Source organism: Oncorhynchus tshawytscha, linkage group LG01 (genome assembly GCF_018296145.1).
Source record: "Oncorhynchus tshawytscha isolate Ot180627B linkage group LG01, Otsh_v2.0, whole genome shotgun sequence".
Taxonomy (NCBI): Eukaryota; Metazoa; Chordata; class Actinopteri; order Salmoniformes; family Salmonidae; genus Oncorhynchus; species Oncorhynchus tshawytscha.
The window spans coordinates 29,060,248-29,085,582 of record NC_056429.1 but is presented as its reverse complement, the minus strand read 5'-3'; the positions used below and the strand labels follow the sequence as shown (position 1 = coordinate 29,085,582).

General features: G+C 41.2%; 1 protein-coding gene, 1 long non-coding RNA gene and 1 pseudogene across 6 annotated transcripts; 2 read left to right on the top strand and 1 right to left on the bottom strand.

Moving 5' to 3' along the window:
* The first annotated feature begins 276 nt into the window (after positions 1 to 276).
* LOC112233801 lies at positions 277 to 1,781 on the top strand. The gene is made up of 4 exons (XR_002950847.2): positions 277 to 549; positions 756 to 797; positions 916 to 984; positions 1,073 to 1,781. It is a non-coding gene; the product is annotated as an uncharacterized LOC112233801 (long non-coding RNA).
* A 1,561-nt stretch (positions 1,782 to 3,342) lies between these two features.
* Positions 3,343 to 17,709, top strand: LOC112248977 (F-box/LRR-repeat protein 5). Of its 5 annotated transcripts, XM_042320132.1 has the most exons (12): positions 3,343 to 3,505; positions 4,717 to 4,932; positions 6,611 to 6,706; positions 7,572 to 7,764; positions 8,268 to 8,450; positions 8,601 to 8,726; positions 10,938 to 11,086; positions 12,993 to 13,075; positions 13,192 to 13,881; positions 14,055 to 14,203; positions 17,274 to 17,342; positions 17,413 to 17,709. In XM_042320132.1, exons 1-11 carry the CDS (start codon positions 3,422 to 3,424, stop codon positions 17,306 to 17,308), a joined length of 2,004 nt encoding a protein of 667 aa, XP_042176066.1. In that variant the 5' UTR covers positions 3,343 to 3,421; the 3' UTR covers positions 17,309 to 17,342; positions 17,413 to 17,709. The 5 variants fall into 5 exon arrangements, with proteins under 5 accessions (XP_042176066.1, XP_024274245.1, XP_042176062.1 ...); XM_024418477.2 differs by lacking the exon at positions 17,274 to 17,342; XM_042320128.1 differs by having other exon boundaries at positions 17,274 to 17,709.
* A 3,933-nt stretch (positions 17,710 to 21,642) lies between these two features.
* On the bottom strand, positions 21,643 to 23,560 carry LOC112260386 (annotated as a pseudogene).
* Positions 23,561 to 25,335: the final 1,775 nt, after the last annotated feature.

Sequence of the window (25,335 nt, the reverse complement as noted above, 5' to 3'; positions counted from 1 at the left end):
CAGATATTCACCACAGGGCCTGCTCTGAACAAAAATACCATGTTTGCAGAGGTAGTGGAAAGACTGAAGAAGACTGAAGAACTCCAAGCTGACCCTTCTGTTCCTAGTTATGCTGAACCAGGGGATATTGTGTGTGATGTCTGTACTGGGAGAAAGCAGAAAGCCATCAAGTCTTGTCTTCTGTGCCTGGCCTCGTACTGTGAAACACACCTCAAGCTTCATGACAAGCTAAACCCAGGAAAACGATATATATATATATATATATATATATATATATATATATATATATATATGTATATATTTCACACACAATTCCTCTGGTACTTTGTTTCACTTTGAATTTGTCAGGATCCAACTTGTATATTAAGATTGCCTGTCTGTGTCTATAGAGCTGTCAATCAATCCTAGCCCTCCCTGGATGTGGAGACTCATGCAGCATCAATGTCAGCCAACAAGTGTCTTTTGAAGGCGTGAAGAAATCTGTGGCTGAACTGAAACAGCGATTGGAGGACATCTGCAAAGGGACCTTCGTAAAAATCTCTAAAAAAGGTTTGCAACAAACAAACCAAACTTGTCAAATCCCTTGTTCCACTCAAACCATCTCCACTGACCAATCAATAGCTTTCCTTCATTTAATTGAGTAAACCTAATTAAAAAACAACAAATTAACAGACTTCAGTATACATACCTGAATCTGTATAGAATGGCTAAATTACATTGTTATACTCACTAGGACTATATATCCGTTTCCACAGTACAGGATGTTCATATTCTGCAGGCATCAAATCCCAGTCCACGTGAGCCAATTTTCACCACACATTTGCACTAAAATTACATCAGCACAATCACAGTTTATCTTGAGACTAATGCAACATAATTTACTGTCTTTAGTTCATTATTTCTGTATCCCTCTAGTTCTACCCCAAGTAAAAGAAAAGTTTGTGGAGAGTAAAGTACCAACAACAAGGGAGGAGTTTTTGAAATGTAAGTATGGAAGACAAACAACAGACAGACAGGCAGACAGATCAATACTTGTTGTATGGGTTCATCATATCTGATTTCTTACCATCAGATGCCTGTCAGCTCACATTGGACCTAAACACCGCACATAAAAACCTCCTTCTCTCCAAAGACAACAAAGAGGCTGTATGGAAGGATGTGGCACTGCCTTATCCGGACCACCCAGAGAGATTTGTAAACAATGCTGTAGTACTGTGTAGAGAGGCTCTGTCAGGCTGCTGTTACTGGGAAGTTGAATGGAGTGGAGTACAGGTTGTTATGGGTGTTGCATATAAGGGGATAAACCGAAAGAAGTGTCCTAGTCATGATCATTTTGATTGGATTTTAAACTTTCATGAACAGACCTGGAGTTTGGATGTGTTTGGTCGCTGTGTTTGGGAGAATACTAAACAGACTAAACAACTACCTTTTTGGCCTTCTAAGAAAATAGGGCTCTACTTGGATCACAAGGCTGGAACGCTAACGTTCTATAACATTACTGACACAATGACCCTCCTCTATAGAGTACAAACTACATTCACTCAACCACTCTATCCTGTTTTCTGGATAAAAGTACAGTCCAGGATGAAATTGTGCCGCATGAAATAAATGAAAATGATTATTATAAAAATATGATGCTTTTTGAAATCCTCTTTTTACATTGAAAAGAAGTATGGGGGTTTGTCTGTTTGGGATTATAAACGGCACCCACTTCTAACGGCAATCATTTACACCAAATTATACAAATTATATGCTGTATGAGTAAGAAGGAAGTATACCAATTGCATACAAGAATGAATAAAAATAAATGAATGGTAATATCTTTGTCAATGTTCTTTAATGCTCAAAAAGAAAAGCTTATAATTGAGAATTTAGGCCTCAGGCTATACAACATTGGTTATAAATCTTCTTACTTATTTATTTTGTATTTATTTATTATAAAACAGATATATCGTACCATCCAATGGGATACAGAGTTGCTGAGAATTAATAACTTAAGATGCCTCACCAAACTAGACTAGTAGTACATGATGATACAGTAAAATGAAAATGCCCATCACCTCACCTGCACAAATAGTTGGGGAGGACAACATTAGAAACTACATGTTTTATTTTAACCTTAATTTAACTAGGCAAGTCAGTTAAGAACTATTTCTTTTTTACAGTGAAGGCCTAGGAACAGCAGGTTAACTGCCTTGTTCTGGGGCAGAACAACAGATTTTTACCTTGGGTGAGTGTGCAGACCATGGAAGAACTGGGACATTTTCAGCTTTCAGGAATTGTGTACAGATCCTTACGACATGGGGCTGTGTATTATCATGGACTATCATGAAAGATTAGGTGATGGTGGCGGATGAATGGCATGACAATGGGCCTCAGGATCTCGTCACAGTAGCTCTGTGCATTCAAATTGCAATCGATAAAATGCAATTGTGTTTGTTGTCAATAGCTTGTGCCTGCACATACCATAACCCCATCGCCACCATGGGGCACTCTGTTTACAACGTTGGCATCAGCAAACCACTCGCCCACAAGATGCCATACACGATATCTGCCATCTGTCCAGTACAGTTGAAATCGGGATTCATCAATGAAGAGCACACTTCTCCAACGTGCCATTGAAGGTGAGCATTTGCCCACTGAAGTTGGTCAAGACCCTGGTAAGAGCGATGAGCATGCAGATGAGCTTTCCTTAGATGGTTTCTGACAGTGGGTACAGAACTTCTTTGGTTGTGCAAATTCAGTTTCATTTGCTGTCAGGGTGATTTGTCTCAGATTATCCCGCAGGTGAAGAAGCCAGATGTGGAAGTCTTGGTCTGGCGTGATTACACATGGTCTGTGGTTGTGAGGCCTGTTAGATGTACTGTGAAATTCTCTAAAACAACATTGGAGGCGGCTTATAGTAGAGAAATTAACATTCTGTTATCTTGCAACAGCTCTGGTTAACATTCCTGCAGTCAGCATGCCAATTGCATGCTCTCTCAAAACTTGAGACATCTGTGGCATTTGGTTGTGTGAAAACTGCACATTTTAGAGTGGCCTTTTCCTGTCTACAGCACATTGTGCACCTGTGCAATGATCATGCTGTGTAATACATTTCTTGAAATGCCACACATGTCAAGTGGATGGATTATTTTGGCAAAGGAGAAATGCTCACTGACAAATGTGCACAACATTTGACATAAGATTTATGTGCATATGGAACATTTCTGGGATCTTTTATTTCAGCTCATGAAACATGGAACAAACACCTTTACATGTTGCGTTTAGATTTTTGTTCAGTGTAGTATTCTAATTCCTAATTCCACCGAATATGTCACATGACAGTGGAGTGCGCATGCCCATTCTGACTTCACCAATGCTAAGCTAACCAGTTAGCTAGCGTGCAACGTCAGTGCTGACTAGTTTTTATGGAGTGAAGATGGCACCTTTTCCCGACGAGGTGGATGTTTTTACTGGTCCACATTGGCGAATGAAACAGTTGGTAGGACTTTACTGCGAGAAGGTGTGTATGGAGGAATATGAATAGAGAATTTGCTCAAAAAGCTAGCTATCGTCTGCTGCTAACGCAGTGGTTTAGCTAGCCAACGTGTTAGCTGGTCAGAGAAATGGGTGTGTTTTTGGCATAGTAGTTAGCTACAGTATGTCAGTCGCTGGCTAGTTGGGAAAGGTCTCAACCAGTTTCTTAGCAAGCTGACCTAGCTAGGTAATGACAGGATCTAGTGTAGCTAACTTGGCTATTTAGTAGGTAAGAAACACTTTAGTTGTAGCTAGTTACGTGGCTGCCGAAGACGAGTCTGAAGTTTGCTAACCCTTTTGTTATGCAACACGATATCTTAGTTAGCTAGCTAAATCATTACAGTGTGGCTAGCTAGTTAATACTGTTTTCCCGTTACCTAACGTCATAACATGGCATGAGCAAAACACAATACAATTCATGCATGACTTAGCTAGCAAGCTACTTTGTGTCCGTCCAAGCAATGAACAGCGGAATGAACGGTTCTGCGGGCATTAATCAATTAAATGTATTTATAAAGCCCTTTACACCACCAGATCTCACAAAGTGCTTATACAGAAACCCAGCCTAAACCCCCAAAGAGTAAGCAAGCAAGCAATGCAAATGTAGAAGCACACTGGCTTGGGAAAAACTCCCTAGAAATGCAGGAACCTAGGAAGAAAACTAGAGGAACCAGGATCTAAGGGGTGACCAGTCCTCTTCTGGCTGTGCTGTGTGGAGGTTGTAAGTGTACAGATCCAGATCGTTCTTTAAGACGTCAAATAATAATCAGTGGTTATAGAGGGTGCAACATGTCAGCAAATCAGGAGTAAATGAGTAAATGTCAGTTGGCTTTTCATAGCCAAGCATTTAGAGGTCGAGACAGCAAATGCGGTGGAGAGGGAGAGAGCAGCAAGTCCGGTACAAGTTAGCACATCCAGTGAACATGTTAGGGTTCCATTGCCGCAGGCAGAACAGCAGAAACTGGATCAGAGTATGACCATGCGGACTGGGGACAGCCAGGAGACACGTGGTCCTAGGGCTCAGGTCCGCCGAGAGAAATGGAAGAATTAGAGGGAACATACCTAAGGTCACGTTAATAATGAGGCTTAGTTCCACTCATACAGGCATGTCCACAGTTCTGTTGCTATGGTTGTGTGCAGGTCTGCTATTACTGTCTGAGAAACTTTGACATGTTCTTTATTTCCTTTATACCACAGCTGTCACAGACCAACTTCTCCAACAACAATGACTTCCGCTCATTTCTTCAGTCACTGTGTGCCACCTTCAAGGAGTTCAAGATGCACGAACAGATTGAAAACGAGTATATCATCGGCCTGTTGCAACAGCGCAGCTGCACTGTATATAATGTGCACTCCGATAACAAGCTCTCAGAGATGTTGTCCCTGTTTGAGAAAGGACTGAAAAGCGTTAAGGTGACTCCACTAATGATATCAGCAAAAGTACTGCCACCAACATAACATTTATGAAAAGACTCACAAATGATCCCTCTTGCTCCTTGGGCTTTGTGTTGTGTATCACTGAGTCATGTCTGCACTGAAATGATAGCCTATCCCTGTAGTGATTGAGCCTTTAGACATGTAATTTTAACAACAACATGTTGTTAGATAAGGAAGGTCTTGGTTTCCTGTAACTGAGAAACGCTCAACACTGTTCTCTTATATCGAGGCAGAGTTTAATTTTGATAACTTTTTGCAGGATTTACTAGCAACATTATTGAGTCACCATCAGTCGAGTCTTGTAAAAATGTCAATTCTGAAAACACTTACCTGTACCTTTGTTTATACTGTACAGCTACAGTCCTTCCGTTTAGCGAATACAACCACCGACCTTTTCCTCGTTGCTTGCACGACGTAAGCTGAGATGCAATTTGGTCCTTACTATCCGGGATCCTTGGGATGTCCCAACCCTAAACTCTAACTTTAACCCATAACCTTAACCATTTAAAACTTAAATGGGGTAGGGACGTCCCAAGGATTCCGGATAGCACAGACCCAATTGCATCTCAGCTTACGTAGTACGAGCAACAAGGAAATAGTCGGTGGTTGTAGTCGCTAAAGTTGAATTAAAAGTGTGAATTTCAGCACCCCGCGGAAGGACTGCAGTTGTACTGGACAAACATAGCTACAGGTAAGTGTTTTCAGAATTTACATTTTTACAAGAATCGACTGATGGTGGCTTAAATATGTTGCTAGCAAATCCCGTGAACAGTTATCCAAACTCATCTCCTCGATATAAGACAACGGAGTTGAGCGTTCCTCAGCTAGGTTTCCTGTTACCTTTTTTAGTGAAACCGGTGTTTTTAAACACAACACATTATTGAACAATAATAATTATGCCACAATTCCTTAAAAGGGAATCTGTTCAGTTCTTGGCATTATGTTAGAAATGCCTATATGGACTTTCCTGACCTGCAAAATGCCAGTTTTAGATTTTGGTTAGTCGTTTTACTGGGCCTGTGAACATTACAGGGACAATCCGTTTATAGACCCCACAAGCTGTTTTGAGAGAACGAGACTGCTGGCCTATTTTGGTTCCAGGCAGAATTGTTCCTGTGACCTGTTTCCGGAGCTTTTGGAGACAAATGTTGTAGCCATGTACAAACAAGAAATGGCCTGTCCTGAATGGCGCAATGGTGTACATTTTAACATCTGTTCTGAGTCTGTCCCAATCATAATCTGCTCTTACTAAACGGTGGAATTTCCTTTGTAAGAGCAGAATTTGGTAATCTGTACTTGGTCTTCAACCAGGACAGGAAATGTTTTAATTTCAGCTCAGATAAACAAGACTTTGTTTAATTGTTTGTAAATGCAATTATAATCATTTTTGGTTAAGTCTCTGCAGATTCATCAATGGAATATTGGATGAAAAAAGTTACGGATGGTATTTTTCAGTTTCGCCTGTTAATAATTTTCTTATCCTACAAGTGAAAGTATTTGTTAAGAGTATTTTATTGGTCTGTTCACTCTTTAGTGTTTGACTGTTACGATTGTGTGGTTGGATCTGACCGAAGCTGAGGATTGATGGCATTTATTTAAATGGAGTGAATGACAGTCAGTCGTGTATGATGTCATGATTACGCTATAATTGCAGAGCGAGTATGAGCAGCTGAACTATGCCCGGCAACTGAAAGAGCGACTGGAGGCATTCACACAGGACTTCTTACCCCACATGAAGGAGGAGGAAGAGGTATGATTAAATAATGTAATTTGTAATAATTAAGTTGAGGTATTCGGATGTAGGACTCACTGTGTAAATGATTAGGTCACACTTTATTTGGATAGTCCATTTGTTGATCCTCTACATATGGTCATACTATCAAAAAATTATCTGTTGATAAGCAACTGCTTGCTAAGGTTAGGGTTAGAATAAGGGCTAAGTTTAAGATAAAGGTTAAGGTTACTAGATGGACTATCCAAATAAAGTGTTACCAATTATTAATACATGTTTGTTATATAGTGTTCTGTCCATGAATGGGTACTGTCACAAAATGCATAACTAGCCTACGGATATTGTTGCACTCACTTTTAGTGGTCCTAGGCCTAGTTACATGGTCTGTAACCTGAATTAATGTGTGCATTTGTGAGAAACAAGAGTATGTGCCCAGCTCTGTCTTGACTCCTTTGGGTCGGCGAGCACAAGCGGTGTATTAGTTGTTCAGATAGTAACGAAAATAAAGTACAAAACAGAAACCTACAAACAGGCATGCCCAAACTAGACTCAAAATCAAATGAAAAGCCTCATGGCTGCCAAACAAATCCAGCAGCCTCAAGGCTTGTAAACTGGGACAATGACTGGCGATCACCCTAATTGTCAGCACATGATGTGCAAATCAACCAGACTCAGCATCTGGACAAGGTTGCTGCTGCCTCCTGGGGGAATGGAGTGTGTGGAAGTGTAATCTGGATAGACAAAATGCATGTGTCCTAACAGTAACCTTCCCTCCATAGCATAACAGTACCAGCAAATAAGATATTCTGTTCAACTCTTGGTCTTTCTGTCTAGCTCATAATAATTGATTGCTTTATGTGTTATGTAATGGGGTCTATTCCAGGTGTTCCAGCCCATGCTGATGCAGTACTTCACCTATGAGGAGCTGAAAGACCTCAAGAAGCAGGTGATGGCACAGCACTGTAGCCAGCAGCGATGGGACTGTGCAGCGGAAGTGCTGAAGGGGTTCAGTCTGTGGAGCCAGGCAGAGGAGCTGCACAAGGCCTTCAAGTATGCTGACCACGAGAAGACTGATGGTGAGTCACAGACCCCTTTATTGCCTTCTCTAGAGTGCACACCTACATCTTGGTGACGGCTATGATTCACCTGTATTCTCCCCAGCATACACAGCCTCCTCCATATGACATCTATCAACATGCAATCCCTTTACCTAATATCTCCTTCAGCAACACACTTCTCAACTTGAACGTAGTCTCTACTACGCTATGTTGGAGGATGTGGTCAGTACATTAGGAAATTAGTTGGCCAAATTTCCCAGAAACAAATGTTTGTCGAGGTGTGGCTTTAATGCTTACCAAAAACATTTCTACAGACTGCTGAATCACACTTCTGTTGCTGTGGTCTAGCAATTATTCTTAGGTCTTTTTACCCCGAACTGTAGAGAAGCATTACTTAAGTAACCTTTCATTAGCACTTTTCATTTTTTTAAATTTGACCTTTATTTAACTAGGCAAGTCAGTTAAGAACTTGAGTTCAGCATGTGTTGTACACTACACTGACTATGGTTATCAATCCTCAGAACTAGAGAAAGAGCTGTGCTCCACCCACATCTCCCAGCTACCTACAGAGATCCTGCTGCATCTTTTCCGCTACCTGGGTCCTGAGGACCTGTGTCACTGTGGCCAGGTGTCCTCAGCCTGGTCCGACCTGGCCAAGACCGGCTCTCTGTGGAGGCACCTCTACCCTGTACGCTGGGCCAGAGGTACGGAGATATCAGTGTTGACCTTTTATACTTTTTTCCTCACTGATGGTGAAGCAGGTAACACTGTAAAAGCTGGCAATAAAATATTTTCCCCTTAAAGAAATAAGACACTGATAAGAAATAAGACAGTGCCATCTGTCTGTTTCCCAGGGGATCACTATCGTGGCCCCCCAGCTGATCTGAATCAGGAACCGGATGAGGAGTGGGTGAAGAGTCTGCAGGATGAGGGCAAGGCCTACCAGGAGTGGGATGAGGATGCAGATGTGGATGAGTCTGGTGAGCTCTTTCAGCCTCGTAACTAGAGGTCGACCGAATAATCGGAATGGCCGATTTCATAACAATCGGTATTTTGGGACACAGAGTGGCCGATTTATTTAAAAATATATATTTAAAAATAATATATATTTTAATACAAATAAATAAGAAGAAGAATATATATTTTTTTTAAGAATAAAAAAAAAACATAAATAAATGACATTATATATGATACTTTTTTTACACCTTTATTTAACTAGACAAGTCAGTTAAGAACACATTCTTATTTTCAAAGACGGCCTAGGAACGGTGGGTTAACTGCCTTGTTCAGGGGCAGAACGATTTTTACCTTGTCAGCTCGGGGATTCGTTTTTGCAACCTTCCGGTTACTAGTCCAATGCTCTAACCACCTGCCTTACATTGCACTCCTCGAGGAGCCTGCATGGCAGGCTGACTAGCTGTTATGTGAGGGCAGCAAGAAGCCAAGGTAAGTTGCTAGTTGGCATTAAACTTATCTTATAAAAAAAAAACTATCAATCTTAACATAATCAGTAGTTAACTACACATGGTTGATGATATTACTAGTTTATCTAGCGTGTCCTGCGTTGCATATAATCGATGTGGTGCCCGTTAGTTTGTCATCGAATCACAGCCTACTTCGCCAAACGGGTGATGATTTAACAAGCGCATTCGCTAAAAAAGCACTGTCGTTGCACCAATGTGTACCTAACCATAAACATCAATGCCTTTCTTTAAAATCAATACACAAGTATGTATTTTTAAACTTGCATATTTAGTCAATATTGCTTGCTAACATTAATTTCTTATAACTATGGAAATTGTGTCGCTTCTCTTGCTTTCCGTGCAAGCAGTCAGGTTATATGCAGCAGTTTGGGCCACCTGGCTCGTTGCGAACTGTGTGAAATCAATTTATTCCTAACAAATCCACAATTAATTTGCCAGAATTGTACATAATTATGACATAACATTGAAGGTTGTACAATGTAACAGCAATATTTAGACTTAGGGATGCCACCCGTTAGATAAAATATGGAATGGTTCCGTATTTCACTGAAAGAATAAATGTTTTGTTTTCGAAATGATAGTTTCTGGACCATATTAATGACCTGAGGCTCGTATTTCTGTGTGTTATTATGTTATAATTAAGTCCATGATTAGTTATTTGACAGAGCAGTGTGACTGAGCGATGGTAGGCAGCAGCAGGCTCTTAAGCATTCATTCAAACAGCACTTTCGTGCGTTTGCCAGCAGCTCTTCGCTGTGCTTCAAGCATTGAGCTGTTTATGACTTCAAGCCTATCAACTCCCGTGATTAGGCTGGTGTAACCGATGTGAAATGGCTAGTTAGCGGGGTGCGCGCTAATAGCGTTTCAATCAGTGACATCACTCACTCTGAGACCTTGAAGTAGTTGTTCCCCTTTCTCTGCAAGGGCCGTGGCTTTTGTGGAGCGATGGGTAACGATGCTTCTAGGGTGGCTGTTGTCGACGTGTTCCTGGTTCGAGCCCAGGTTGGGGCGAGGAGAGGGGCGGAAGCTATAGTGTTACACTGGCAAATACTATAGTGCCTATAAGAACATCCAATAGTCAAAGGTATGTGAAATACAAATGGTATAGAGAGAAATAGTCCTATAATTCCTATAATAACTTCAACCTAAAACTTCTTACCTGGGAATATTGAAGACTCATGTTTAAAGGAACCACCAGCTTTCATATGTTCTCATGTTCTGAGCAAGGAACTTAAAAGTTAGCTTGTTTACATGGCACATATTGCACTTTTACTTTCTTCTCCAACACTTTGTTTTTGCATTATTTAAACCATATTGAACATGTTTCATTATTTATTTGAGGCCAAATTGATTTTATTGATGTATTATAATAAGTTAAACTAAGTGTTCATTCAGTATTGTTGTAATTGTCATTATTACAAATATATTTTAAAAAATGTGATTAATCGGTATCAGCTTTTTTTGGTCGTCCAATAATCTCTATCGGCGTTGAAAAATCATAATCGGTCGACCTCTACTCCTAACGGTGTCAACCCCAGTCAGTCTAATGTGTTTGTCAGGAGTACATCTAAAGGATTGATCCAGGGAAAATGCATAGCTTGATTGAAGTGACAGTGTTTACAGATTTGGATGAACTGTTAGGGTGATTTTCTGGATGTCTTGTCCTATTACCTCATCTCTGGTGTACCTATTTTCTCCCTTGTTTAGATGAGACTTGTGAAGACTCATTGGCTATAAGCTCAGCTCAGAGGGAGAAGAAGCTACTGAATGAAATGATCCAGAACCTTCTGCCAGCTGTGGGTTCCTCTGTCAGGTCCATCGTTCTGGCCTACAGCTCTACGGTCTCCAGTAAGATGGTATGAATATTCATGATCATATGCCTAGAACACCAATGAAGCAGTGCTACTAATACAAAGCTTCCTATTCTCTAAGTAATGAGAGAAGCTGGCGTGTGAATGAAGGATGTTTCAGACCGACTAGCCTCTACATGGCAGAGTGTAGGTTACTGATCTGTATATGTATACAGTACCAGTCAAACATTTGGACACCTACTCATTCCAGGATTTTTCTTTATTTTTTGACTATTTTCTACATTGTAGAATAATAGTGAAGACATCAAAACGATGAAATAACACACATGGAATCACGTAGTAACCAAAAAAGTGTTACACAAATGTTTTATATTTGCAATTTGCCTTGATTCTTGGAATTCTCTCAACCAGCTTCATCTGGAATGCATTTCAATTAATAAGTCTGCCTTAAGTTAATTTGTGGAATTTCTTTCATAATGCATTTGACCAAATCAGTTGTTGTGACAAGGTAGGCGTGGTATGCAGAAGATAGCCCTATTTGGTAAAAGACCGGGTTCATATAATGTCAAGAACAGTTTAAATAAGCAAAGAGAAATGACAGTCCATTACTTTAAGACATGGTCAGTCAATCCTTCAAGTGCAGTAGCAAAAACCATCAAGCATTATGAAACTGGCTCTCATGAGGACCACCACAGAAAAGGAAGACTCAGAGTTACCTCTGCTGCAGAGGATAAATTCATTACAGATACCACCTCAAAAATCGGCAATTCACTGCACCTCAGATTGCAGCCCAAATAAATGTTTCGGAGAGTTAAGGTAACAGACACATCTCAACATCAACTGTTCAGAGAAAACTGTGTCAAATTACTACAAAGAAACCACTACTAAAGGACACCAATAATAAGAAGAGGCTTGCTTGGGCCAAGAACCACGAGCAATGGACATTAGACCGGTGGAAATCTGTCCTTTGGTCTGATGAGTCCAAATGTGAGATTTTTGGTTCCAACCGTTGTCTTTGTGAGATGCAGAGTAGGTGAACGGATGATCTCCGTATGTGTGGTTCCCACCATGAAGCATGGAGGAGGTGGTGTGAGGGTGCTTTGCTGTTGACACTGTCTGTGATTTATTTAGAATTCAATGCACACTTAACCAGCATGGCTACCACAGTATTCTGCAGCGATATGCCATCCCGTCTGGTTTGTGCTTAGTGGGAGCATCATTTGTTTTTCAACAGGACAATTACCTTAAACACACTTCCAGGCTGTATAAGGGCTATTTGACCAAGAAGGAGAGTGATTGAGTGCTTCATCAGATTCATGGTGGGGAGGCAGGTAGCCTAGTGGTTAGAACGTTGGGCCATTAACCAAAAGGTTGCTGGATCGATTCCCTGAACTGACAAGGTAAGAAATCTGTCGTTCTGCCCCTGAACAAGGCAGTTAACCCACTGTTCCCCGGTAAGCTGTCATTGTAAATATTCATTTATTCTTATCTGACTTACCTAGTTAAAAATAAAAAAAATGGAACCTTTATTTATCATTTGACCTGGCCTCCACAATCTTCTGACCTCAACCCAATTGAGATGGTTTGGGATGAGTTGGACCGCAGAGTGAAGGAAAAGCAGCCAACAAGTTCTTTGCATATGTGGGTACTCCTTCAAGACAGTTGTAAAAGCATTCCAGGTGACTACCTCATGAAGCTGGTTGAGAGAATGCCAAGAGTGTGCAAAGCTGTCAAGGCAAAGGGTGGCTACTTTGAAGAATCTCAAATATGTTTTGTTTTGATTTGTATAACTGTTTTTGTTTACTACATGATTCCATATGTGTCATTTCATAGTTTTGATGTCTTCACTATTATTCTACAATGTAGAAATTAGTAAAAAATAAACAAACTCTTGAATAAGTAGGTGTGTCCAAACTTTAACTGGTGCTGTATGTGTGTCCTGCTGCCACAGGTGCGTCAGATCCTTAGTCTCTGTCCTAATCTCACTCACCTGGACCTCACTCAGACTGATGTCACAGACTCCGCCTTTGACAGGTATGCCATTCATAGCCAGACCAATTATGCTGAAGACTACAGGGTATGATTAACTATTGAACTTGTCTCTCTTGTCCCCTAATTGTTTTGATTTCTTTTCACTTATTTTCTGTCAGTTGGTCATCTCTGGGGGCATGTCCATCTCTTGAGCACCTGGACCTATCCGGCTGTGAGAAGATCACTGACCACACCCTGAAGAAGCTGTCCATTTCTCAGAAACGATCTGACCGGCAAGCCAAGCTTCTGAAGAGCCCGCCTCCCATTAGTCTGCTGGACGAGCGGATCCTCCATTTGATGGGGGGCAGCAGGCAGGCCCTGATCTTCAAGCAGCGTACGGGGACACAGCGCAGCAGCCCCTCCAGGGTCTGGGTCCTGGACCCTTCGGAGTTGGCCGACATCGAGGATGCAGCAGAGTGGAACCGCCGCGGGGGAGTGTCTACCACTGAGGGGCGAGGCTTTGTGGCGACGAAGCCAGGAGGTTTGTGTTGCTGCAGGAGGAGTAGGAGGCGGGGCCTCAGGACAAGCTATAGCACCTCCTACTGGCAGCAGCAGTATGGGCTTGGGGAGGCCTGCTGTGGCCATTCAACCTGCTGCACTGGTGAGATGGCCCTGAGGGCTTGTGGAGGGCTGCAGTGTTTGTCTTACACCACCAGGGGCAGTGCAGGGGCAGAGTTTTGGACTAAATGCTCCTCTGGGGGCCAGCGGTGCCTGGAGCTTTACAACAGAACTGATCAGTCAGACGCTCGACGCTCGCTGAGATTCCTCAGCCTTTCTGGATGTTATCGGGTTACAGACCTGGGTTTGAGGTAAAACTGCTTGGGATGCTGTTCTTCAAAGAAACGACAAACATGCATGTATTATACCTGTGGATAAATTGTGTAAATCTTTTTTTGTGTTATTGATATTGACTGTGAGTAGGTACAAATGATTGTGTATTATATACTCTAAGTGTGTGTGTGTGTGTGTGTGTGTGTTTCAGGGCGCTCTCTCAGCGTGGAGGTCTTCCTTTCCTGGAGCATCTGAACCTGTCTGGATGTCTCCTCATCACAGAGGTTGGGCTACAGGAGCTGGTGTCAGCCTGTCCTGCCCTCAATGATGAACACTTCTACTACTGCGACAACATCAACGGTAACGCACACACACAAAACGCACAACGTTAGGGAAAACTGTGGGTAAACACCCTCTTATCAGGCAACGTATTCATACAAGGATATGAGTGATGCACAAGTTGATACATTTTTTAAATTAAATTAATTTTACAATACAAACACAAAATGACCACATGTGGACACAATGCATTTAAAATTATTGGGAATGACACAACAACGTTTAATAATGTACTTCCACTGTGGTCTTCTTATTGACGATTATGTAGAGTTTTTCTTCAATATCTCTCTAACATGACATCTGACTGTAGCTCAGGACCTGAAGCAAGGATATGCATATTCCTGATACCATTTGAAAGGAAACACTGAAGTTTGTGGAAATGTGAAATTAATGTAGGAGAATTTAACACCTCAGGATGACAAATCAGAGCAAGATTACTGAATATTAGACAGTTCAGTTAGATTAACAGGAATTTAAGCTTTCTGCCCATATAAGACATGTCTATCTCCTGGAAAGTTTGCTGTTACTTATGTCATTCTATCCACATTAGCAACAACTGTCCCCGTATAGGGACAACGATCCAACATTTTAAGAAATTGATTGTAAGTTCTGAAAGATTATTGGAAATTACGCTGAAAATGTTTTTCCTCAAGAAATTGTATTTAAACAAATCTATAAAAATGCTATGCACAAAAAATGAAATTCCACAACCCACCTGGACCCCTGCTGCGACCCACAAGTGGGTCCCGACCCACAGTTTGGGAAACAAGGCGTTAGATGGTTTGATGCCAGGTGATGCTACATGATGGTGATGCAGTTGGCTTGCTGCCTCTGTTATCCTGCGCCTCTTTGTACCATGTAATGTCAGGTCATTTAATTTTGGCTGTGGATTGTATTAAAGGTGCAATATGCAGAAATCACTCTGCCATTTCCTGGTTGCTCAGATTCTAATAGTTTGTCTAATTTCAGTTTGTGACAAAACAAACAATGTATAGTGTAGAGAATCATTTTACCATCTAAACCGCTGTGAAATATATTTTACATAACAGAAAATATTGTAATTTCAGCTGTTTTGAAGCTGGTGTACCAGTATGTATACACCTGTTCTGAAAGGCCCAGAGTCTGCAACACCACTAAGCAAGGGGTACCATCAAGCAACTGTCATCATGAAGACCAAGGACCTTTCCAAACAGTTCAGGGACAAAGTTGTGGAGAAGTACAGATCAGGGTTAGGTTAAAAGAAACATCAGAAACTTTGAACATCCCACGGAGCACCATTTAAATCCATTATTAAAAAATGGATATGGCACTACGACAAACCTGCCAAGAGAGGGCTGCCCACCAAAACTCACGGACCAGGCAAGGAGGGCATTAATCAAAGATAACCCTGAAGGAGCTGCAAAGTTCCACAGCGGAGATTGGAGTATCTGTCCATAGGACCATTTTAAGCCATACACTCCACAGAGCTGGGCTTTATGAAAGAGTGGCCAGAAAAAAACCATTGCTTAAAGAAAAAAATAAGCGAACATGTTTGGTGTTCGCCAAAAGGCTTGTGGGAAACGCTATGTCTAGCGCAAACCCAACACCTCTCATCACCCAGAGAACACCATGGTGGTGGCAGTATCATGCTGTGGGGATGTTTTTCATTGGCAGGGACTGGGAAACTGGTCAGAATTGAAGGAATGATGGATGCCGCTAAATACAGGGAAACTCTTGAGGGAAACCTGTTTCAGTCTTCCAGAGATTTGAGACTGGGACGGAGGTTCACATTCCAGCAGGACAATGACCCTAATCATACTGCTAAAGCAACATTTGAGTGGTGGGCCTAGTCAAAGCCCAGACCTCATTCCAATTGAGAATCTGTGGTATGACTTAAAGATTGCTGTACATCAATGGAACCCATCCAACTTGAAGGAGCTGGAGCAGTTTTGCCTTGAAGAATGGTCAAAAATCCGGGGTGACTCCGGGATGCTGGCCTTCTAGGTGGAGTTGATTAAAAAGCCATATCTCAGACTGGACAATAAAAAGAAAAGATTAAGATGGGCAAAATAATACACTGGACAGTGAAACTCTGTCTAGAAGGCCAGCATCCCGGAGTTGCCTCTTCACTGTTGATGTTGAGACTAGTGTTTTGCGGTTACTATTTAATGAAGCTGCCAGTTGAGGACTTGTGAGGCATCTCAAACTAGACACACTAATGTACTCGTCCTCTTGCTCAGTTGTGCACCGGGGCCTCCCACTCTTTCTATTCTGGTTAAAGCCCGTTTGCGCTGTTCTGTGAAGGGAGTAGTACAGATTTGTATGAGATCTACAGTTTCTTGGCAATATCTCACATGGAATAGCCTTCATTTCTCAGAACAAGAATAGACTGACAAGTTTCAGAAGAAAGTTATTAGGTTTCTGGCCATTTTGAGCCTGTTATCAAACCCATAAATGCTGATACTCAACTAGTCTAAAGAAGGCCAGTTTTATTGCTTCTTCAGTTTTCAGCTGTGCTAATATAATTACAAAAGGGTTTTCTAATGATCAATTATCCTTTTTAAAATGATACTTAGATTAGCTAACACAACGTGGCATTACAACATTAACCATGTCTACACTGATCAGAAATACAATTTGATTTTAATGGACAAAAAATGTGATTTTCTTTCCAAAACGAGGACATTTCTAAGTGACCCCAAACTTTTGAACGGTAGTGTATATAACTCTCATTTCTATGTGAATTTGGTCGCAGGATTAAAGAATCTATCTATGGGGCTTATCCGGCAAGACTAATAATGAATGTGATTCGATAACCCTCTGTTATAACAATCATACCTAACCTCACCTGGCTGTCCAGCACATTTCCCAGTGTAAGTTCCTTATGTAACAGTCCTGCTGATCTTGTGAGGTGCAAGGTAAGTGGGCCTTCTTTAGGTAGCTAGTCGATGAAATACATTTACTGTTGAGTGTCATAACTTAATGTTTAACTCCATTGTGTAAACAGTACCTTTTGAGATCGTTTCTAACCAGTCGGAAGAGTGGGCAGTAGCCATACTTGGGAGGAGTTACATTTTCTGTTAATAGGTGCATTGGTTTTTAACTTGACCAGGCCACTGGAATTTGAGACCATTCCATTGTCCCTGAAGTGCAAACTCCGCCCAGCTGGTGCACCGGCAAGGTAAAACGAATGGGCACAGCAGTACTATGAGTGAGTGATTGACTGTTCTGACTGTGGCCTCCCTCTGCAGGTCCCCATGCTGATACGGCCAGCGGCTGCCAGAACCTGCAGTGTGGCTTCAGAGCCTGCTGCCGCTCTGGAGAGTGACCTTTGACCTAACCTTACTTTCTATGAAACCCCCCCCCCATCTGCACTTTAATCACCTGGGAACATGCCATTTGTTGTATTTTGTCACTTCAGATAGTTTCTACATGAAATGTTAAGTAAAAAGTAGAGAACTGGCAATGTCAGGAATATCTGTATTTCTTGGAAACACTCATTTAGAAAATAAAATATATGGGTGTTGGATGAAGTATCTGCAAATGTATATTCTGGTTCCTAATTTTTGTGGTTTTGAGAAGGTGATTTGTTTTACACTTGGTATACGTGAGCACCTAGTACTTGTTTCTGTACAACCGGTATCCTGTCGTTTCTGACTAGTTCCACCTCCTCTGCTCCTACTTGCTTTTTTTAGATCACCAATTTGCGATTACTGTAGTCTTACTTGGTTTATTGAAAATAGAGTAGTCAGAAACATCAGATTATTCACTGTTGTGATGTGAGGTCCCTTCATAGGAAAATAAGCACCCACTAAATTATTTATTACACACAGCTGACATTTGAAAATATTCATTTTTGTTGTAAATAGTGGTGATTCACGCTGTGGAAGATGCTGTTGCAGCGTAATGGGGTTTGTCAGTGGCGGTTAAGAATCTGAGGGTGCTGCACATTTCACTACCAGAGACCACACACTCACACACATTCAACAAAGTTTAAAGTGGTAAATTGGTTGTGGTCTTCTTAACAATTTATGTATATTAATAAAACAAATGTTTGATAACGCTATTGAAGAGTTCCATCATGTAGTGTGCCCGCTCATGGTGAAGACTGGTTCTTATGCTGGCAAGTGGCAACCCATGTAAATTAGATCAGGGGTTCCAACACCTTTTTTTTGTGTTGCTTTGAGACCCAGGTGTCTTGAGGCGCGACCCACCATTGAGCGGTGTAAAAACATACACTGGCCAAAGAATGAGTGAAACATTTTTGTCAGGAAGGTTTAAAGGTAATATCTTGCAATTCTATACATTTTGGGATGGAGCTGAAACAACATTTTGCAGTTACGATAATTTCCTGCAATTCTAAGCATTTTGACATGGCTAATTGTGTTCTTATGCTCTAACATAACAAAATCAATGGGAGCCTGATTGTCTAGGTTTTATTTTGTTGATTGTAAGTTAAAGATAGTGGGCTATTAAAAAATATATAGGTCACCCTGATGGTCAGTTCACTGGTAGAATTGTGTCAGATGGGTACAGGCATTTCAGGAATAAAGTTATTGTGGTTTCTGGCTGCAGGTAATACCCTTAATGTAATTCACAATGCTCCTTATCTTTTTCCTTTGTGGCTGGAAACATTTGATTGTTCTGATTTAATATTTACTTAAGTATTTTCCCTTTGTCACTGATCTTCACTGAATCAATGGTAAAGACTGTGAAATTCACCCACATTCACATAAGCACTCCTAGGGCAGAGGGTTACAAAACAATCTGAGATATAGAATGACCAAATGGAGCCAATTTGAAAAGTAGTCCTACTCTGTGAAACCCACTGTGATTGCTATACATAGCACATCCATTGTCAGGAGACATGGCCTGTTCGAACAATCTGCATGAGAAGTCGTATTGGTTATGTACAATTTCAAAAGTAGAACAATAAAATTAACTTGGGTTTAAAAAAGTGTTTCTGTATGTGTTAGAGGATTCAAACAATGGTAGTATTTCATATAATTAAGCAATGAGGCAGGGAGGTGTGGTAAATTGCCAATATACCACGGCTAAGGGCTGTTTATCACGATGCAACGCGGCGTGCCTGTATTCAGCTCTTAGCCGTAGTATATTAGCCATATCCAACAGACCTCCGAGGTGCCTTATTGCTATTATAAACTGGTTACCAACATAATTAGAGCAGTAAAAATACCCGTTGTATACGGTCTGATATACCACAGCTATCAGCCAATCAGCATTCAGGACTAGAACAACCCAGTTTATAAAGTTCATTATAAACTGGGTGGTTTGAGCCCTGAATGCTGATTGGCTAAAAGCCATGGTCTTTTTTAACACCTCAAATTACTTTGGTAATCAGTTTATAATAGCAATAAGGCACCTCTGGTTTGTGGTATATGACCCGTATACATACAGTGGGAAAGTATTCAGACCCATTGACTTTTTCCACATTTTATGTTGCTGCCTTTTTCTAAAATGAATTAAAATGTTTCCCCAAACCTCAGTCTACAAACACTACCCCATAATGACAAAGCAAAAACGTTTTTGTGCAAATTTATTACAAATAAAAAACGGAAACGTATTTCCATAAGTATTCAGACCCTTTACTCAGTACTTTGTTAAAGCCCCTTTGGCAGCGATTACTGTCTAGAGTCTTCTTGGGTATGACACTACAAGCTTGGCACATCTATTTTTGTGGAGTTTCTCTCATTCTCTGCAGATCCTCTCAAGCTCTGGCAGGTGGGATAGGGAGCGTCGCTGCACAGCTATTTTCAGGTCTCTCCAGAGATGTTTGATCGGTTTCAAGTCCGGGCTCTAGATGGGGCCACTCAAGGACATTCAGAGACTTGTCCCGAAGCCACTCCTGCGCTGTCTATGCTGTGTGCTTAAGGTCGTTGTCCTGTTGAAGGTGAACCTTCACCCCAGTCTGAGATCCTGAGTGCTATGGAGCAGGTTTCCATCAAGAATCTCTGTACTTTGCTGTGTTCATCTTTCCCTCGATCCTAACTAGTCTCCTAGTTCCTGTGCCTGAAAAACATCCCCACAGCATAATACTGCCACCACCATGCTTCACTGTAGGGATGGTGCCAGGTTTCCTCCATACTTGACGCTTGGCATTCAGGCCAAATGGTTTAATCTTGATTTTATCAGACCAGAGAATTGTGTTTTTCATGGTCTGAGAGTCCTTTAGGTGCCTTTTTGCAAACAGGCTGTCATGTTCCTTTTACTGAAGAGTTTCTTCTGTCTGGCCACTACCATAAAGTCCTGATTGGTGGAGTGCTGCAGAGATGGTTGTCCTTCTGGAATGTTCTCCCATCTCCACAGAGGAACTCTTGACAGAGCTCCAGAGTGACCATCTGGTTCTCTCGCCTCCCTGACCATCGCCCTTCTCCCCTGATTGCTCAGTTTGGCCAGGCAGCCAGCTCTAGTTAGAGTCTTGGTGGTTCCAAACTTCTTCCATTTAAGAATGATGGAGGCCACTTTGTTCTTGGGGACCTTCAATGCGGCAGACATTTTTGGGTACCCTTCCCCAGATCTGTGCCTTGATACAATCCTGTCTCGGAGCTCTACGGACAATTCCTTCAACCTCATGGCTTGGTTTTTGCTCTGACATGCACTGTCAACTGTGAGACCTTATATTGACAGGTGTGTGTCTTTCCAAATCATGTCCAATTAGTTGAATTTACCACAGGTGGACTCCAATTAAGATGTAGAAACATCTCAAGGACGATCCATGGAAACAGCATGCACATGAGCTCAATTTCGAGTCTCATATCAAAGGGTCTGAATAATTACGTAAGTTATTACGTAAGTTACACAAATAAAAAAAAGTAATACATTTGCAAAATGTTTTTGGTTTGTCATTATGGGGTATTGTGAGTAGATTCATGATCATTTTTTACAATCTGTTTTAGAATAAGGCTGTAACGTAACAAAATGTGGAAAAAGTCAAGGGGTCTGAATACTTTCGGAATGCACTGTATACCACGGTTAAGGGCTGTATCCAGGCATTCTGCATTATGCTTAAGAACAGCCATTAGCTGTGGTATATTGGCCACACCCCCTCATGCTTTATTGCTTAATTATTTTTTTAAATTATACAGTACATTAACACAGTTGAGGCTGAGCTTCAGATTTGGTACATATACAACTGTATTATTTCTTAGGAATGATAAACAACCCGCAAACTATCAGGTATAGTCCAGAGCTAACACACTCATATGTAATGATAAACAAAATACAAGACAAAATAGCCTAAAATGTGCTTGTGCTCTACACATTTCTTCAGACAAATACAGATAAAAAATATATATATACAGTATCAGTCAAAAGTTTGGGCACCTACTCATTCAAGTGTTTTTCTTTATTTTTACTATTTTCTGCATGAAGTAACACATATGGAATCATGTAGTAACCAAAAAAAGTTTTAAACAAATCCAAATATGTTTTATATTTGAGATTCTTCAAAGTAGCCACCCTATATCTTGATGACAGGTTTGCACGCTCTTGGCATTCTCTTAACCAGCTTCATGAGGTAGTCACCTGGAATGTGGTTATCATATTAGAGGTTCCGTTAGTGAATTATTGCTGATCAAAGATTTGGAGGAAACTAAACCACGGTCGTTTTCTCAGCATGTTAATTTTTCAAAACTTTGGTATTGTTTAGACTTATACTAAAGGTTATTTACAATACAATATTACAATTACATAAAAACAACATATGTAAACATCCATGCGTAATGATCAACCCTGTCCAGACCTGTTTGGATAAATGCATGGAGCCATTCAAAGACGCAGTATTACCTTTTTTTCCCCACTAATTGGTCTTTTGACCTATCTGATCAGCTCTGAAAAAGATCTGATGTGATTGGTCAAAATACCAATTAGTGGAAAAAACATCAAAATTGGGCTGCCTGTGTAAACACAACCTTTGGGGTCTTACTTAATGTTTCTGTTTTTACTGTGTGCATTAGGGCCTAAGTGTCATTTTTATTTATACTATGCATTCCTTGTATTTACATTTTAGTCATTTAGTAGACGCTCGTATCCAGAGCCATTAGGGTTAAGTGCCTTGCACATTGATAGATTTTTCAACTAGTCGGCTAAAACCTTTCGGTTACTGGCCCAACGCTCTTAACAGCTAGGCAACCTACCGCCCATGAACTATTGCTTGCTCTAGTGGTTACCGTCAACAGCTCAGGGAACCTGTGCACCTGGAACAAGTTAATACTAAGGTCAACACTTGCTACAGTGGTCCCTTTTTAAAAATAATTTTTTTAAACCTTTATTTAACTAGGCAAGTCAGTTAAGAACAAATTCTTATTTTCAATGACGGCCTAGGAACAGTGGGTTAACTGCCTGTTCAGTGGCAGAACGACCTTATCAGCTCGGGGATTTGAATTTGCAACCTTTCGGTTACTATTCCAATGCTCTAACCACTACCCTGCTGCCCCTAACAGTAAGCCTGGCCTGGAGTGCCACCCCAGTATCCGTGCCCCCCTCTCTGGCCAGGCAGAGCCCAGCCGTTGTGTCTGAAGGGCTGGTTCGTTCTGCCTTGGGGTCTGAAGCCATAGTGAGGAGGACATGGAAGGCCGTTATGTCCTTTACCAGGCCCCATCTTCTCCTGCTTGGGCACTGGAGGACTCCACAAAGAAGCAGCTGGGTAGATTACCTGCTATGTGTGGCAATTTTGGGGGAAGGTAGGGGGAAGACAGGTTTCGCTGAGACTACTATCCTCATCTGAGGATGAACCAGAGTGGTAGTCAGACGTCACCCTCTCCACAGCGCTGGTCACCTTCTTAGTCACATTCTCTTCACTAAAGTAACTGGCCACTGTGAAAGCATGGTTCTTCTCTCCATACCTGCAGCACACCTCCCCTGGGTCCACTCACAAAGTGAGTTATCTGGGCAGATCAAGGTCCTTGTACTGAACACCACTCTCATGGCAGGCCCACAACAGCTCTGGATCCTCCCTCTGCAACCTGTTCAGACAAATACGACTGAAGTCCTTTGTTGGGGTTGTCAGCAAAGGACACTAAAATGACCCCTAAATATCTCCTGCAGTGTTTTGTACACACATCCAGATACTCCGTTTGTTTGTGGGGTGACTTTTTTTAGTGACGGGAGAGATTCTCTGAATATTTAGGGCAATGGGTTCTATAACTGACTCAAGTAGTTTTTTGTGTGCTCTTGGGCAATGCTGTCTAGAAGGAATTTGTATTTGTATTTATTTTTGTCTTACTGAGATTTACTGTCAGGGCCCAGGTCTGACAGAATCTGTGCAGAAGATCTAGGTGCTGCTACAGGCCCTCCTTGGTTGGGGATAGAAGCACCAGATCATCAGCAAACAGTAGACATTACAAAAAAATGACCAACAACATCCACCTTGAAGTTCATAACAGCTGCAGCAGCCACTGTCGCCAAAAGCTAGCTAGCATTACTAGCTTTAGCGTGGGACAACTACTGCTTGCGCCACTGATTATTTTCTCTTGCGCATTCAGTAGAAGGCCTAGACACGTCACTTTCTTTTTTAAATGGTCCCACCCATTGCAAGTCAAAATGTGACTGGTTGCTTCCACAACACTCCAAAATTCTGCTCTAATACAGTTGAATGGCAAAGGCCTTCTGCCCAGCTTCTGAATGCCTAGCCAATGAATGGCTGAGCTAGCTAGATAGATTTTTCTACCCAGAGAATAACAAAAAAATTACCAAGGAAAAAAAGAAAATAATTTATCTTTCATCTCTCTTTGTTTAACCATTTTCTTTTAGTTCACAAGAGGTAAATGTATCTGAGCGAGCGAAACAGCATCCCTCTGACTCAGTATGTGTAGGCCATCTATCTGATGCTGTCTGTTGTATGACATTGTTGCCAACCGTAGCATTGAATGCAAGGGAAGCCATTTGGCTTCTCTTGATAAAAAATAAACAATAATAATAATAGACAATCAGTGTTGAGCTAAACTGAGTGAGTTCAACTGAATTGTCCTGGTACTCCCCCCACACACATCCCTCATGTCTACAGATTTATTTCCATTTTTATGAGCTAACAGCTCCTCCATAATCACCTGCATACATTTGTGTGATGAGAGAAGCAATATTCTCTGATGGTAAACAAGATAACAGGAACATAAATTCTTCAAAAATTCTTGAAATCATGCCAAAAAACACATGGGGAAGATTTCAACACATACTGCTCTCAATCAGCTGGACCAGACCACAATGATAATCTATGGGTAGTAGAATTAGATGACTTGATTACTTGGCTGCAGAGTCCGACTATCTGCCATATCTCTAGTGTTTTGCTGGGATATTATAGAGAGAGTAAAGGGGGTAATGATTGTGCTGATAGGGACGAACTGGTTTATTACAGTCAGTTTCCAATGATAACTTTAACATGTGTTACATTACACTCTCGGTATTGAGCATTTATATCATATATTCTAAAATGTGTTACATTACACTCTTGGTATTAAGCATTTACAGATGAAGTGTGAAGTTTACATACACTTAGGTTTGAGTCATTAAACCTCATTTTTCAACCACTCCATAAATTTCTTGTTAACAAACTATAGTTTTGGCATGTCAATTAAGACATCTACTTTGTGCATGACACAAGTAATTTTCCAACAATTGTTTACAGATAGATTATTTCACTTATAATTCACTGTAGTTGACTGTGCCTTTAAACAGCTTGGAAAATTCCAGAAAATGATGTCATGGCTTTAGAAGCTTCTGATATGCTAATTAACATAATTTGTGTCAATTGGAGGTGTACCTGTGGATGTATTTCAAGGCCTACCTTCAAACGCAGTGCCTCTTTGCTTGACATCATGGAAAAATCAAAGGAAATCAGCCAAGACCTCAGAAAAAAACATTGTAGACCTCCACAAGTCTGGTTCATCCTTGGGAGCAATTTTCAAATGCCTGAAGGTACCACGTTCATCTGTACAAACAATAGTACGCATAAACACCATGGGACCACGCAGCCATCATACTGCTCAGGAAGGAGACACGTTCTGGTCACCCCCAAAGCCAATTCCTCCTTTGGCTGCCTTTCCTTCCAGTTCTCTACTGCCAATTACTGGACCGAATTGCAAGAATCACTGAAGCTGGAGACTTATATCTCCCTCACGAACTTTAAGCATCAGCTGTCAGAGCAGCTCACAGATCAT